The sequence below is a fragment of the Gopherus flavomarginatus genome, chromosome 6, assembly GCF_025201925.1.
Source record: "Gopherus flavomarginatus isolate rGopFla2 chromosome 6, rGopFla2.mat.asm, whole genome shotgun sequence".
Taxonomy (NCBI): Eukaryota; Metazoa; Chordata; order Testudines; family Testudinidae; genus Gopherus; species Gopherus flavomarginatus.
Genome location: NC_066622.1, coordinates 1,940,105 through 1,956,572, shown reverse-complemented (window position 1 = coordinate 1,956,572; position 16,468 = coordinate 1,940,105). Strand labels below are relative to the sequence as shown.

At 43.1% G+C, this 16,468-nt stretch overlaps 3 protein-coding genes across 4 annotated transcripts in view; 1 reads left to right on the top strand and 2 right to left on the bottom strand.

Moving 5' to 3' along the window:
• LOC127053211 (uncharacterized) overlaps positions 1-16,468 on the top strand; it is a 361,256-nt gene that overhangs the window by 128,731 nt on the left and 216,057 nt on the right. The gene's annotated exons all lie outside the window — the stretch shown is intronic.
• On the bottom strand, positions 7,753-8,572 carry HTD2 (hydroxyacyl-thioester dehydratase type 2). Its single transcript, XM_050957587.1, has one exon. The coding sequence runs from the start codon at positions 8,570-8,572 to the stop codon at positions 8,057-8,059; it is 516 nt and encodes a 171-aa protein (XP_050813544.1). The 3' UTR covers positions 7,753-8,056.
• RPP14 (ribonuclease P/MRP subunit p14) lies at positions 8,578-16,338 on the bottom strand. 2 transcript variants are annotated; one of them, XM_050957611.1, is made up of 5 exons: positions 16,172-16,338; positions 15,271-15,476; positions 13,903-13,979; positions 9,394-9,472; positions 8,578-8,676 (listed from the first exon to the last, which is right to left on the bottom strand). In XM_050957611.1, exons 2-5 carry the CDS (start codon positions 15,397-15,399, stop codon positions 8,620-8,622), a joined length of 342 nt encoding a protein of 113 aa, XP_050813568.1. In that variant the 5' UTR covers positions 15,400-15,476; positions 16,172-16,338; the 3' UTR covers positions 8,578-8,619. The 2 variants fall into 2 exon arrangements, with proteins under 2 accessions (XP_050813568.1, XP_050813567.1); XM_050957610.1 differs by lacking the exon at positions 16,172-16,338 and adding an exon at positions 15,571-15,711 and having other exon boundaries at positions 15,392-15,476.

Sequence of the window (16,468 nt, the reverse complement as noted above, 5' to 3'; positions counted from 1 at the left end):
CCACAAAAAAATCCAAACTGCACTCAAGAGTTTATATTCTGAGTTTTGTTTTTTTGCCATTGCAGTGAGATTTCTTACAAAGGTTTAAAGCTCCAAACTGAACTACCCCACCTTAAGCAAGGTGCTGCATCAAAATTATTTATTATTTGATTTCAGTAGCACTAAAAAGTTCCATTTAGGATTTGGACCCCATTCTGCCAGGCACTGTACAAACACAGTGAGGGACATGATCCGTCCCTCTTCCCAAGCATTTACAATCTCATTTAAAACCAAATGAATAGGTGTGGCTAGAATAATCACTACCTGCTATTACTTGAAGCATCACTGTTCCCTTCCCTACTCTCTCCCATTGTCCAACCTGACCCCAGCAATGATCCCCTCTTCTCCTGTTTATAACCCCAGATCCACAGGGAACAAGACCACTTCATCCCTTGCCCAGCAGGGCCCTCCATTATACTTGCTTCAGAGATGCCTGTTTTGCTCTCTGACTCTCTACAGTTTATGGCTATCAGCATCTGGATTTAGATTTGGTAACTGCTCCAAACTGATACTCACTCTTACCCAGAGGTGCTGAAACTAGGAATGCTGGGCCTGCAGTAGCACTTCCTAGCTTGAAGTGGTTTCCAACATATCCAGGGTTTACAGTTTTGTTCAATGGCTTTCAGCACCCCCATTATAGAAATTGTTCCAGTGCCACTGCTCTTACCCAACAACCCCCCCCCCCCCAAACTTGACCCATTATATCAAATGGACACAGAACTGCACACCAAGGGAGGCAGAAGAAAAAGGAATTAAAGTCAAAAGGAGAATTGGAGCTGGGTGCCTTTAAAAATCTTCCCAGAGGTTATTCAGGGAAGGCCTGATCCTGAGAGGTCCTGAGTGTACTTGACTCCTCACTGGGAGTCAAGAGGCTCAGCAACTGACTGTGTTAGGCCTAATGTAATAACAGAAAAGAAACCAAGTGAAGCACCTCAAACCGAGAAAAAGAAACTGAAAGTCATGTGCAGTCAGTGCTGGTTCTGTGCCAGGAGTGGCCAGGGTAAACCCAGTGCCTCAGACATGAAACAGTTTCAAAATTTTTCCTGAGATGAGATCACACAGAATACAAAAAAGGCCTTGTCCACTCCCAGCTGCCCCCATCCGACCTCCACCAGTTTCAAGGAGCCAGCTTACAGACCCTGATCCTTTGTTAAACTCCTTTTGTTTACCTTTGTATTACAGTGCGGCTTTGTAAGGACAAAACACCATTCACTTCACAATATACCAAAACATCTCTGGACAATTTATACTTTAGAATATTTTACCATCATGGGGGTTTTGCTAAACTGGCTGGGGAGAGGCATGTATACAGTGGAAAATAAAAAACTTTCTGAGGTTGGTGATAGTTCCCAAAATGAATTATATTAATTGTGAATAAATGTATTTCCAAGGAGGTGGGAGATACTCTGGAAGGCATCGATAGTGTAATGGGCAGGGATGGAGGACTTTTGGCCAGCAAACGATACAAGATTCATCAGCTGAGAAGTGCCTGTAGTTCTGCTCCTGACGCTCTCCATTGCTCCAGGGCTGATAAGTAATTTTTAAAGGTTCATGACAGCATCTCTAATCATGCTGGCAAAGAAGCAACTGAGGCTACAATGATTCAGACTCAGTTCTTCTTTACTCCTCAAAAGCCTAATCTGTTTGAAACATTGCTTAGCACCACTAGTAACCAACCAAAAGCCTGGTGGGTCTGGACCCATGGCACATTTCAATCAACTCAGGATAAGCAAACAACATTTAGCAATATCAATGAATCTAGGATAGACAAAACCTTAAGGCTCTGATTCTCTACTGCTTTGCACCTTGCCTAGTCATTTATACCTGCATGACATGGGTGTAAGAGGCTACCTAAACACTATGGACAATAGGCAAGAAACAAGGATGAAGACAAACGGGCTCTCTATTGATACCTTCCCTAACCCACCTCCCTCCAGTTCTAATGAACAAATTCCCCCATTGAGTGTAATTTGTTTACAATTAGATTTTGTAAGACAATATGCATTTTACTTCTTAATACCTTCAAACCTCATCTCTAGACCAATAATTTACTCTCTCCAGCTTAGCATAGAGGCTGATTGTGATCAGCACTATATACAAAGGTACAAAGGGCAAAGGTAATGAGGACATTTGGGAAATAGCCTATTGCAGCAATACCAACTGGAAGTGATGAAGTCGATCATGTGAGGAAATCCTGCTAATTAATCATGCATGTGTATCAGCATCCTTCCCCTCAGCACGCAGGGCTGCGGGTTAAACTTACAGCAGTTGTCCTTTGCCATTGGTATCTACTTGTCACTGAAATAGGTTAAATAATCATAGCTTGAGGATAACAGTAATGTTTACACACAAGGCAGGGAGGGGGGAGCAGTCCAGGAGCTCTCATGAATCCACTATCAAAACAGCTCCTCCACTACTTTGGGGTGTGTTTGTTTGTTTGTTTTTTGCATGGGTGAGCACGGTAGGGGGACAAAGAGCCAGAAGCAGGAAAGAATAAAATTATTGAACATCTCTAATATTGTCAGAGGAAGATCTCTTTATGCATATACAGTAAATTCAGTCCTATGCAGCTGGTCAGGCCAAGACACATGCACCATTTAAGTCCCACATAAGACCTTAAAAACCAGGCTTAGATGTGCACAGGTCTTGTTCTATCCCTCTGCACTGAGATGAATTTCACTGTTATAGAATGAGTGTAATGAGCTTTAGAGTAAAACAGTAGTAGATGCAGACCTCAAAAAAAGTGAACATCCTTCTGGGATGTATTAGCAGGAGTGTTGTAAGCAAGACATGAGAAGTAATTCTTCCACTCTACTCCGTGCTGATTAGGCTTCAACTGGAGTGTTGTGTCCAGTTCTGGGTGCCACATTTCAGGAAGGATGTGGACAAATTGGAGAAAGTCCAGAGAAAAGCAGCAAAAATTATTAAAGGTCTAGAAAACATGACTTATGAGGAAAGACTGAAAAAATTGGGCTTGTTTAGTCTGGAAAAGAGAAGACGGGGGGACATGATAACAGTTTTCAAGTATGTAAAAGGTTGTTACAAGGAGGAGGAAGAAAAATTGTTTTTCTTAACCTTTGAGGATAGGACAAGAAGCAATGGGCTTAAATTGCAGCAAGGGAGGCTTAGATTGGATATTAGGAAAAACTTCCTGTCAGAGTGGTTAAGCACTGGAATAAATTGCCTAGGGAGGTTGTGGAATCTCCATCATTGGAGGTTTTTAAGAACAGGTTAGACAAACACTTGTCAGGGATGGTCTAGATAATACTTAGTCCTGCTTTGAGTGCAGGGGACTGGACTAGATGACCTCTCGAGGTCCCTTCCAGTTCTATGATTTCTATGATCCTGATATACATCATTACCCACCTACCTGAGAAATAAGATGATAAATCAGTATTTGTCCAATATAAATCACTTTGCTAAAGTACAAACACTGATTAAGGGAATGCAAACTGTCTGGCACTACATTGGATTAGATGGAAGTTTAATAATGATTCACTTCCAGTGCCATAAAAAAATTAGAGCATTTGCACATTGAACTATCACAGAAGTTATGGTCTCAATGACAGAGAAAAACAGGAAACTTTTTTTTTTAAACACAAGACTTCATACAGCTACTCCACAGAGAATGAAATGGCCAATTTGAACTCAACTTTGCCATCAGTTGTTTAGTTTGACTTTCCCCAGGAGTTTGTTTGCCAGAAGAACATCCTTTAAATAACACAGGACCCTCAATTGTATAAATCTTCCACTTTTGCAGAACATAGCCTTATGTGTGAAGTCTGAATTACTGTAAATTATTTCCATTGCGACAGTATTGCCTAGTGGAGGTCTGGGACTATCAAAATCCTTTGTAGATCAGATTTCTGTCTGGAGCTACCACCAGAATTCTTTCAGCATCTCTGGTGTCAGATAATCTAGCAATGAAAGTAGTGCTTTCTCTGTATTCTCCTGTTGGGAGTTCTTTAAGGCCTCCCCATATGTACTGTAATTAATCTGGATTTTCATTTACTTTCAAAGGCCGGGGAGCTCTGGTAGTATTTCCTCCCAGCAACCCCCTAATATGAATGATTTTTAGTCTGCACTGGTTTTCCAGAGCATAGTCTGTATCTATACTACAGGGACTACATTGGCTTAGCTATGTCCATGTAGCTAAGGTGTCATAACCCCATAGTGTAGATGCAGCCTACACCAATGGAAGGGTATTTTCCACGTGTTTAGGATCATCACCTCTCTGAACAAAGTCAGCTACATCAGCAAAAGTGTTCTTCCATCAACATAGCTGCATTTACACTGAGGGTTTGGTTGGCATAGCTCTCAGTCAAGGGTATGTATTTTTCATACACCCTGACTGCTGAAGCTATGTTGAACTAACATCTAAGTACAGACTAACCCTAGTAAGCACAGCTTATTTATATGACTGAAATAAGCAACACTTAAAAGTTAGGTTTTCAAGGTCACTATTGTTGAAAGCCTAATTTTATGCTCTTCTCCAGAGCAGAGAGGGTGAGTTGTAATTGTCAGTGCCTCCAGACTCCCTTAAGCGCTGAAGCAAGACCACCATGACAAAAGGAGTTGGAGGAGCTGAATGTGATGGTATCAGGAGCTACACTGTCAGTTACAAGCTTCAGCCTCAACATTATCAGCTACCAATTTTATTTTAAGCATTCTCAGAATATGCTTATGTATATGAGCTATACACAGAAGCAGAAAGGGCTATTAAAAAGATCTGATGCAAAACAATGCTGATATAGAGTACTAATTATTGCTTGAATGGAGCACACAGGAAGAAGTACCAGCTGGTTGATGAGCCCTCTTCTCTTTTTAACTTAATTGTCTCTTGTTTTCAAACAGATCACCAGAGATGACAATCTGTCACAAGACAAAAATAAAACTGTTATAGAGAAGTTTTAAAAAGTCTGAGCTATCGTGGGAGAATAATCAGCAGACTCTGAGGTTTGAAAGTTGACTTCTTTATTACTTCTCATAACACAAGAACTAGGGGTCACCGAATGAATAGGCAGCAGGTTTAAAACAAACAAAAGGAAGTATTTCTTCACACAATGCACAGTCAACCTGTGGAACTCCTTGCCAGAGGATGTTGTGAAGGCCAAGACCATAATAGGGTTCAAAAAAGAACTAGAGAAGTTCTTGGAGGATAAGTCCCTCAAGGGCTATTAGCCAGGATGGGCAGAGATGGTGTCCCTAGCCTCTGTTTGCCAGAAGCTGGGAATGGACAACAGGGGATAGATCACTTGATGGTTCCCTGATCTGTTTATTCCCTCTGGGGCACCTGGCACTGGCCACTGTCGGAAGACAGGAAACTGGGCTGGATGGATCTTTGGGCCATTTTTATGTACGCTATTAACTCAGCAGCAAGTTTCATAGCCAAGAAGAGATCTACTTTTTCTCTAGCTCCTGAACAGTGAAAAAGTCTTCCTTCTCGGGACCCTGCTTCCTGCCATTTTCTTTTTAGTTGTATCAACAGCAGTTGAAACTGAGATCTGCTTGAAAGTCATGAAATTCAACAGACTACACTTGCCTTCAAATAAACAAACTCTTATTTTACTCTTTATTTCATCTTATAAAGTCACTGATTGTGCAGCTACCTCTTACTTTTACCTTGTTCACAATATTGTCTCTAGGGTGCAGTTTAAAATGTCTTGGATACCTTTAAAAACTTTTTAAAGAACCAGGTGTACATTACGGGTTCTTGCTGTCCTTAAACTACCACTACATTTTGCTGTCACCAATTTTTTAGTTGACTGCCATTTGAACAGAGAATTGTGCTGTTTAAACATGACCATTCTCTGAGTTTTAGATTTAAAACTCAGAAGTGTAGATCAAAGATTTGCTTCAGTTTGAAAGGCTAGATTGAATTATTGTGTGTTTAAAAAAATCAACTGCAATTTTGATGTATAAAGCCCTGTATGGAACAAGTCTAAAGGCTACCACACCCTTACAGAAGACAGCTGCTACGCTCAAGCTGACAGACCCCAGATTTGTACAGTGGGACACAGGCTTGGTCAGTAGAAAGCTCTTGATTCTGGCAATGGCTCCAAGAAGCTCCCACAGTCCAAAGCCTAAGGTCTAAGAAAGGATGTTTGCTTTGTCTGTCTCTCCCACTAATTCTGGCTGGCAGTTCTGTTATTCACAACGTATCATTCTTAATGTAAGCATGCCTAGAGATTTAGTATATATAGATATCATAAACAGACCTGGAATGAGACTAACTTTAAGAGAGAAAAGAAACTACAGCTGCTAAAGCAGAAATCAGCCTAGCGTAATTTGACTATCCATTGTAGCCACAGAGTAAGTTATGAGGCAAACTCTGCCATCAGATACACAGCACGTTGCTCTAGCTTACATTGTATAGATAATACTTAGTCCTGCCTTGAGTGCAGGGGACTGGACTAGATGACTTCTTGAGGTCCCCTCCAGTTCTATGATTCCTGCAGCTCCGATAATGGTATCAGACTTCGCTATTTAGTACAGCCCAGGGTTTGGGGTGTTCGCATGGGACTCTAGAGTCCCCAGGTTTAATTCCCTGCAAATGTCCCATATGACTTTTTGCAGCCAGTATTTTTAAAGGTATTACACATCAAAATATGATGATAGGTGACTAGGTACTATGGGAAACCCCACGAGGTGCTTAGCTGCAGCTTTAGATGTCTACATACCTTCAAAAATCAGTCCCCTAGTCACTTTGGGCCTTACTTCCCCATCTGAAAAATAGGGATCATCGCACTTCCTTCACAGGTCTGTTTAGAGGATAAATACATTAAAGTTTAAGTTTAAGAGTCTGCTCAAACACTATGGTACTAGGGGCAGATAACTACCTTGTCAGGTAAATTTAAGGTTACAGCAGCCACCTCATTTATTCTGATCTGAGATACTTATCTTGGCTCCATGTTTATTCCGATCTGATCAAACTCTGCCTGTCTCTCTCATACACATTTGGCTCCATGTGTTATCTGAAATAACAGACCTATTAAAAACACTTCCTTCTAGCTACCCTTTTTCCAAAGCAGATCACCCAATAAGCAATTCTGGAGTATAAAGGGTTTAGCTCATAAAGCTACCATGTGTAGCCACATGTCTGTAAAGTTCCCTTATAATTTAGTTTTAAGAGTTCCTTCATTTGTGACAGGTTGCCACATGACATTTAGTTTGTAGTTTAGCAGTGGTAGGAGGTGATCCAAGACCTCTACACAGACCATTTTTGTTTGGCTTAATGATAGCCTTAAATCAAATGACTCCTTTCGCTTGAAAATTAAGTGGAACAATGCATTAATTTGTGAAAGAAACATCAGAGCTACCCTAATAAAGGCAGCATTTGAATAAAAAGCTTTTTATTCTTGTAAGTCAGGGGAGAGGATGACATGCATGTGTTAATATGAACCCAATGCTGCTTGCTTTATTCACCCCTGTAGGCCCTTGGACTTCACTGAATTCACAGAAGGGGGGGCTGTGTGAGAGAGAGATCTGGCCCCTTGCCATATCTAGAACCTCAAACCAAACAAGAGTTCAAAACTCAATATATCAGACATATAAAATGTGGCACATATTGTGCAATAGTAACAAGGAACCAAGAGAATACTATATGTATTTATCAGAGATACTTATCTTGGCTCCATGTTTACTAGTCAGGGGACAGGAATCTCTTGACCAACACCAGAACATTACGTGAAGTAAACATGTCTTTGTAAAAGCTTCCAGTAAAGAATGGTGTTTATTTTGGTGAAAGACAGTTGAGCTAGGAAACAGAATAGGCTTGGTGGCACACAATGGTAATAGATATAAGGTAAGTATAGATCATACTGATCTTCGTGTGTCCTTACAGGCAATCAAAAGTGACGTTTTACATCTCTCACCTACAAGGCACAGTAGCTCTCAAAATGAACAGCAAGCTGTTACTGTTTCTGGAGGGTTCCTCCTACCAAGGTTTGAGGTACCATACATGTGAGGCCCCCACCACATACTTCTGAATTTTACTAAAGAATTAAGCGCCATGCAGTCAGGAGCGCTGACCTTCTGACACCATGACTTTCACTATCCCTTCCATGACAGTCTTTTCACTTTCCCTAACAGTACATGATACTGAAATGTATGCAACAGATCTTTTCAGTCTCATCACTTCTGCTGCAGCTAAGACTTCTTCTCCAATGTACAAGGGAGCTGGGAAGTGAATTTCCTGAGAAAGAAACACACAACCATAGCCAGGCATTTTAGTACCTATAACTGCAGAAATAAGTCCATTGATCAAAACTCCATGTACAATTGTTCTCCCAAACCTAGTTCTCTTTGCATAGTCTTCATTCAAATGCAGTGGGTTTGTGTCCCCAGTTAAGGCAGCAAAACTAACAACATCCTGCTGTGTGAAGGCTTTAGTAAGCTCAGCCTTGTCTCCAACCTGTATATGTAAACACTGAAGAGAGGGAGATCTAAGCAATGCGCTGGCAATGTCTGGTTTTGTCAGGATGGTTCTTTTGAAATCCCCACCAAAAATTCTAGGTCTGAGTAGTGCCAACATCTTGAGCAATGTCTGCTTCTTACAGTCCAACCATGTCTCCTGTGTACTCAATCCAGGATGAGTTCTCTACTGTTCCCAGATAACGCAAGGAGAAATGGAGAGGTCTGGTGGGGGGAAAAAATGACATTATGAAAACATCACACATACCAAGCACTTTCCAGCAGACAAGATTAAAAAAAAACAAAAATCTTCTCCTATAAAGCAAAATTAGAGCAACTTAAGCCAACCATGTTATTCAACTATCCCCTTGGAGACCAACTCCAGCTCCCAGACTCAGGTTACTGAACGTTACATGGCAGAAGGAAACGAGCATTTCAAAAGGAACAAGCATTGGGCTCTGAAGTTCAAGTGCACTGGGGTTTGAAGTGGGTGAGTCACAGTGGGGGAAAAATACAAGTTTTTACCCTGATAGGGGCCAAGGACAAACTGATATGTAAACTGATGAAACTCAGACACAAGAGTCTAGTTTTACAAGATCGCATCTATGTGAGCCCCCAAAAGGAAAGATGATTCCCAGCATCTACTTCCTCTCAGGCAACCCCAGATATGACAACAGGCGATTGTTAGGGTACAATATAGAGAGAGACCGGGACATGACAATGCAAGTCGACTGAATGTCAGCAATTATAAGACAGCCTGATTCAGTCTCTCACCAATCTGTTTCATACCCATCCTTAAGGGTATTTAACTCTAAAACCAGATCAGTTTTTACACAAGTAAGCCATGTCCCTATTAAGAGGTTTTGTGTACTTGAGTAGACTGAGTAACCCTAGAGAGGACTAAAATTCAAGGGCAGATCCCAGAGTTCCCCAGGGCTTTACCTGTATCACTCTGAAAGCACACTTCCTGTTCTGGTAGGAGCCCAGCAGTGTTAGAGCACTCCACAGCTTGACAAGGCCACTAAATAATGACAACATTAAATATATTATTAGGATTCACATGCCTCAAAGGTTTTGCTGCTGGATATACAGCTTAAATAGAGATACCCTAAACAGAAGGAATAATGAACTCCCAGCTGCATTTAACAGCTGGTAATTTCATCAGTGGGCTCTGGTGACAAGTTTGTGACACAATTACTCTTCAGTGTAGTTTGTCTTATCTATGGTTTGAAGTATTTAATACAATCAATGCTCATGGGTTTTGCCCTTGTCAAATCCTTTTTTCATGGGCCTGTTTCCTGAACCGCTCTTTCTGTGCCTTTAGTCTCCTTCCCTTCCTCAACCCCAATAGCTTCCATTCATCTTTAATGCCCTAATCTCCCAACTGCTCCTGACCTCTTCCCACAGCAAGGGATAACAGACACAGATTTCAGTACTACATCATCCACTCCTGGTCATTTTATATTTTAAGACAGGAACACTGTATGGATCCATGTTTATTGTCTCACTGAGTATGTATCAAGTTTGCTCAATTTAAGTAAAAAGAGGTTTGAGTCTTTAACCTCCAGCCCTGTATACTCAGCCTAACAAAATCAAGCTATGTTCTTTCTAGGTCATGCTTCATAATCAGTAATAGATTCTGTGGGCCCAATTTTCCTTTCAGTGCCACCTGAGCAACCCTGCTGCCATCAATTGATTAACCTCAGGTGTAACTGATTGGCCCTGGAACCAGGGCTTTGGAGCGGAGTCAGAGTGTGGAGCAGCCCCGGAGCAGCAGGTTTTTGCCTGGAGCTGGAGCATAGCTCCAAAGCCTTGCCTGGAATGCAGGAACCAATTCTGCTGATGCACAAGGAACACTATCCAATTCACTCTAACCTGCATTGGCTCTGCAGATGTAACTAGTACTGAACACTTACTTTTGTAACTAAATGCAGTGGATAGAACTACACACAGGAGGCAGGTCTGTCAAGACGTTGTGAGGTTTACACAACTTAGCCACTTTTTAGACCACAGTGTCATTTTAACTATTCTGGACCAGTCACATTTCTGTGGTCTCTGAGTCAGAAAATAGTTGAAACCCACAAATGCCAATGGAAATTTGTTGTGTTTGAGGTGGTTTCTTAGTCTGCCTTTTTACTGCTCTTTTGATTCCTGGTGCTTTCCCATTTTTCTTAGGGTTTGTCTACTCTAGAAATTTACAGCACTGCAACCTTCTCACTCAGGCTGTGCAAAAACACTCCCTGAGCTCAGCAAGTTTCAGCACTGTAAAGCACCAGCGTAGACATTGCACCAGCGCTGGAAGCTACGCCCCTCGTGGAGGTGGATTTTTTAGAACGCCGGGAGAGCTCTCTCCCAACGCTGTGCCGCGACCACGCAAGGCACATGAAAGAGCCGCCAGCGTAGACTAGCCCTTAGTAGTAAATGATTACCCCAAATTATTTAGTGCTTTACATCAAAAAGTCTTGATGTGCTTTCTAAAGCTGCTCACTTATCCTCATTTTACAGATGGGACACCATTACAGAGATGCTAAGTAACTTACTCATGGTCACAGAGCAAGTCAGTGGCAGAGTCAGGATCAGAGACAAACTTTCAATGCCCTTGCTCTAACTTCTAGAACCTAAACCAGGCAGACCTTACAGTATTAACGCTGAAAGAGAACAGGGATGTAAAGACTGCTCTAAAAGGCCAGGTACTGGATTTCACACCTTAAAAAGGCTTTTCAAATAGCTTTTTAAAATGGAAAGGAATCATTTACAGTTTTGCTCCACAGCTAATCATCCTCCACTCCAGGTGCCAGGCACATTCTTCACCCTGCCTTCTCTAACATGTAGCAGTGCGTACATGCAAAAATCCAAAACAAAAGAGACTATGCTATACATGTAATTCTCCCCAAGCAGAGGATGAGAATAGAATAAACCATGTCATTTAATGCACTCCTTGAAGGCACTCAGATACCACAGTGATGAATGCAGTATAAGAATACAGTACAGACTATCTAGAGGCCAATAAGGCTATAAATGTCCTCCTCCAGACTTTTAAGCAGCCACTTGATAACTGAGTGTGAAAAAGCTCCCTCTTTCAGCAATGGATTGTCTCATATCAGTGAAGGATGAAGCGTCTACCAATTCTGGGCCAGGTGCCCCCCTAGGTATCTCTTGAAATTCAAGTGCAGTTAGGAAAAAAAAACAAAAAACCACTCCCGAGTGATTACTAAGCAGCATTCACAACATCCCAGAAACACACAAGAATCATAGAATCGCAGGACTGGAAGGGACCTCGAGAAGCCACCTAGTCTAGCCCCCTGCACTTTTTTTTTTCTGGGCACTTCCTCTTCAGTCACTACTTCCTTTCCCCGAAATAAGCAAACAGAAAACAACAAACCAATAACCACTTTGTCTCTTCTCCAGCCACTACACGTAAAATTCACTTAAAATCACTACCAGTGTCTCAAAGCAATCAACTGTGCACAGATCCTGCTCGACTACGCCACTGTGACGGGTTGGATCACAGAACCCTCTTTGGGAGCTGCCACCTGATGTGCTAAGCCTACTTGGCAGGACTAAGCATTATCTAAGACAGCAGTTCTCAAACTTCATTGCATCATGACCCCCTTCGGACAACAAAAATCACTACACGACCCCAGGAAGTGAGACTGAAGACTGAGCCCATCCAAGCCCTGCCGCCCTGGGCTGGGGGGGGCCAAGGCTAAAGCCCAAGGGCTTCTGCCCTGGGCGGGGGGCATGTAACTTTAGCCCTGGGTGGTGGGGTTTGGGCTTCAGACGTGCTGAGGCCCAGGGACACTACCAGCCTTGGTGACCCCATTAAAATGGGGTCCCAACCCACAGTTTGAGAATCCCTGATCTAAGACCATCCCTGACAGGTGTTTGTCTACGCTGCTCTTAAAAATCTCCAATGATGGAGATTCCAAAACCTCTCTAGGCAATTTATTCCAGTGCTTAACCACCCTGACAGGATGTTTTTCTTAATGTCCAACCTAAACCGCCCTAGCTGCAATTTAAGCCTGTTGCTTCCTGCCCTATCCCTCAGAGGTTAATAAGAACCATTTTTCTCCCTCCTCCTTGTAACAACCTTTTATGTACTTGAAAACTGTTATGCTCCCCCGCCAAGTCTTCTCTTCTCCAGATTAAACAAACCCTATTTTTTCAATCTTCCTTCACAGATCATGTTTTGCTACACTTATTTTTGTTGCTTTTCTCTGGACTTCCTCCAATTTGTCCACATCTTTCCTGAAATGTGGCACCCAGAACAGAACAATACACCAGCTAAGGCCTAATCGGCACCGAGTAGAGTGGAAGAATTACTTCTTGTGTCTTGCTTACCACACTCCTGCTAATATATCCCAGAATGATGGCTGCTTTTTTGCAACAGCATTACACTGTTGACTCTTATTTAGCTTGTGATCCACTGGGACCTCCAGATCCCATTCCGCAGTACATCTTCCTAGGCAGTCATTTCCCATTTGTATCTGCGCCACTGATTCTTCCTTCCTAAGTGGAGTAATTTGCATTTATCCTCATTGAATTTCATCCTATTTACTTCAGACTGTTTCTCCAGATCATTTTGAATTTTAATGATATCCTCCAAAGCACTTGTAACTCCTCCCAACTTGGTGTTGTCTACAAACTTTATAAATGAACTCTCTATGCCATCATCTAAATCACTGATGAAGATATTGAACAGAACTGGACCCAGAATTGATCCGTACAAGACCCCATTCAATATGCTCTTCCATCCAGGTTTTATTTCCCTTGTTTGTTTATGAGAAGGTCAAAAGCCTTACTGAAGTCAAGATATACCAAATCTACCCCTTCCCCCATCGACAAGGCTTGTTACTTTGTCAAAGAATGCAACAGACAAAAACAGGTTTAGAAAATCTGACCCATGAGGAAACATTAAAAAATCCAGGCATGTTTAGCCTTGGGAAAAGAAGCCTGAAGGGCAACCTAATAACAATCAACTATGTTAAGGGCTATTATAAAGAGGACAATGAGCAATTGTTCTCCCTGTCTACTGAAGGTAGAAGTAGTTGTGATGAGCTTAATCTGCTGCAAGAAAGATTTGCCGGTAGGTTAGATATTAGAAATAACTTTCTAACTAGAAGGGTAGTTAAGCACTGGAACAGACTTCCAAGTGAGGTTGTGGAATCTCCATCATTGGAGATTTTTAAGAACAACCTGGACAAACACCTGTCAGGGATGGTCTAGGTTTACTTGTTCCGGCCCCAGCACAGGGGCTGGATTTGAAGAATTCCCAAGGTCCCTTCCAGCCCTGCATTTCTATGAAATCACAGCTATTATTTTCTCCCTTATTTTGATAGGAAACTATCAGAAGTTGTAAGCTAGTTATTTTGAAATTAAAGGTTATTTATACATCTTACACAACTCCATGTTGGTACTTGCAAGGTACTATATATACAATCAATGTCTTACCTGCTAGGAACTCTTAGTATTGCAGAGAGGGTTTTTTCCTCATATGTTAAGACATCAACAGGCAAGGCTGCACCAACCTATGCACAAATAGGGCATTACTGTTAAATCAATATTATTCACTGCTTTAACAACAGTTTATGAACATATGATTTCCATGTTCTCCAACTGAAAACATTATTATTAGAGCAACGTTGTAATACCCAGCTCTCATATAGCCCTTTTCATTCACAGATCTCAAAGCACTTTGCATTCTTATCACCATTTTACAGTTGGCAAAACTCAGACAAAGAGGTGATGTGACATGTCCCACCTCACTCAGTAAATCAGTGGCAGAGCCAGGAATAAAACCTAGGACCTCTTTAGTTCCAGTCCAGTAGATCATATTCCCTTCTGCTTTTTTCTCTTTGAAGCTCCACTGCAGCAGGAGCACTGATACTGGGACTTAAAGGAAAATGGTTGTTTTCACACCCAGCTCAGTGAGTGTCAAATAGCACTGAAGCAGCATCCAGGCTGAAAGGAGGTACATTAAGGCTCCTACTTCAGTTTCGTGAACTTAAAAGCCAAAGTCTATGAAACAGCAGAAAGCAGGGAGAGAAGGGCTCTGAGGGAGCAGGAGGGAAATAATTTTAAATTGTTTCTTCCTTTCCCTTCATTCCTTTCTGCTTACTTTCAGCTCTAACTTTCTATTAATAATTCTAATTCACGTAATACTATTCACTCCATTAGAACATAATCTAAAGGACGAGCTGGAATCACTCATTAGACCACAAACCTAGAGAATCACCAACATATTGGTTATCTTTTGAGGGACCCCATCCAAGTACTGACCCAGCCTGACCACTTCCAGAATCGCCAGTGTGCAATTTTGAGTGAAACAGCTTCCACACCGAGAAGTCAATTAGTCAAAATCCTTTGCCCTGCTAAAATTAATGTTAGGTCTGATGAATCGTGTATGCAGCACAAGAAACTTCAGGGTTCAGAAGACTCTGAATACACATCAGAACTGCAGTGAAGATGGGATTTTCATACATTTGCCTACTTAAACAGAAGAATTGTAACATTTACTACCATTGTTATAAGCAGCCTGATGTTTACAGATTTAAAAAAAAAAACCAAAACATAATCATAGTGTGGTAAATAAAGAACAAGGTGCAGAAAGATCAGACTCTGTCATTCAGCAGCACACTCTCCTAGACTTTCCATTTGAAATAATGGTTTTTTAAAAGTCAGCACTATTTAAGGACGTGGTGATTCTCCATCATGTGCAATCTTCAAATTGAGAGAGAGGCTCAACTCAACCCAGAGTTATAGGCTTGATGCATAAATTATTAGATGAAGTTCTTTGGCCATTAATATGCAGGAACTTACACTAGAAACTAGATCATCATAATGGTTGCTTCTGGACCATACAAAAAAAGAGTCAATGGAATTATATTTACGGGAATTCAGAGAAGTACAATAGTCCATCACAGGGTCAATGATCTCATACCTCTCCATGCAATTCCTTCAGTGCTGAAATAATAAGTTGCTTGAAATGAGCAGCGTTCAGTCTAATTCCACCTCCTTGAAATTCTCTGAAAAGAACAACGGTTACATAAAGTCTTATTATTCAAGTCTATTGCGCGTACAGTGGATTCCGTATTTAACGACAGGGGAAGCGGAACTTACAAGCAGATCTTCACGTAGTGGTGTTCGGAAGCGTTCCTGAAAACGAGTCTCTCAAACGCAGCAGGCTTGGGCCCCTTCCCTTCGCCCGGTTCCACCATGCTAGGCCTGCCCGGGAGCGGGGCAGAGCCGCGCGTGGAGCTGGGGCGCAGCAGAAACGCCAGGCCCGCCGCACCGGAGCCGGCCTCAGCTACCGGGGCTCCCCCTGTAACCAGCGGCGGGCACGTGGGCGCAGCTCCTGGCAGAGCGGGCTCGGCGCCAACGGGGCCTGTCGGGCGCGCGCCCGGCTGAACTCTGCGCACGCGCGGCGCCGGGCCGGGCCGGCCTGAGAGCGCTACAGCGGCGCGTGGTCACAAGCACTGACCACCCAGCGGGGGCGGGGTTTGAACCGAACTAGCTCCTCAGCCGCTCTCCTGGGGGCGGGGGGAGTGGGGAAAGCGGCTCTGTCCGCCCCACCGACCAATCAGAGAGCAGCACCTCCTCCTCGTGGCCAATGGGGGAAATCGACACGGCCCGCCCCCTACGGCGTCCCAGTGGGGCCGATGAGAAGTCGGAGAGGGGTTGGGCGCTATGTTGGAGCCTGCGGGGAGTAACGGGACGGCACCTTTGTTGCTGTCACAGCTCCGGCAGCGCCCGTCGAGCTCGACTCTGCTCTGCGCGTGCGCGATGCTCCCCAGTGACCGGGCTACGGCGCGTGCGCGATGCTCCACTGACTTAACGGTTTCTGCGCGCGCCGCTGTGGGCTGGTCACTGTTGCTGGGCTCCCTCCCCCTCAGGAGAGGCAGAGCGCGCGGCCCGGCCTAGGGCGGCAGGTGTCAATCAGTGTGGCTGCAGAAGGCGGGAGGGACGGACCAAACATGGCGCCCCGAGGGCGGGAAAGCCTGGTGGAGGCGGGCCGCGG

Coding starts and splice junctions, on each gene's coding strand:
- HTD2 (XM_050957587.1), bottom strand. CDS start 8,572: ATGTTGGCACTACTCAGACCTAGAATTTTTGGTGGGGATTTCAAAAGA.
- RPP14 (XM_050957610.1), bottom strand. CDS start 15,668: ATGGTGGAACCGGGCGAAGGGAAGGGGCCCAAGCCTGCTGCGTTTGAG. Junction 15,477..15,570: donor CACTACGTGAAGATCTGCTT/GTAAGTTCCGCT, acceptor TGTTCTTTTCAG/AGAATTTCAAGGAGGTGGAA. Junction 9,473..13,902: donor ATACTAAGAGTTCCTAGCAG/GTAAGACATTGA, acceptor GTCATTATTTAG/TGGCCTTGTCAAGCTGTGGA.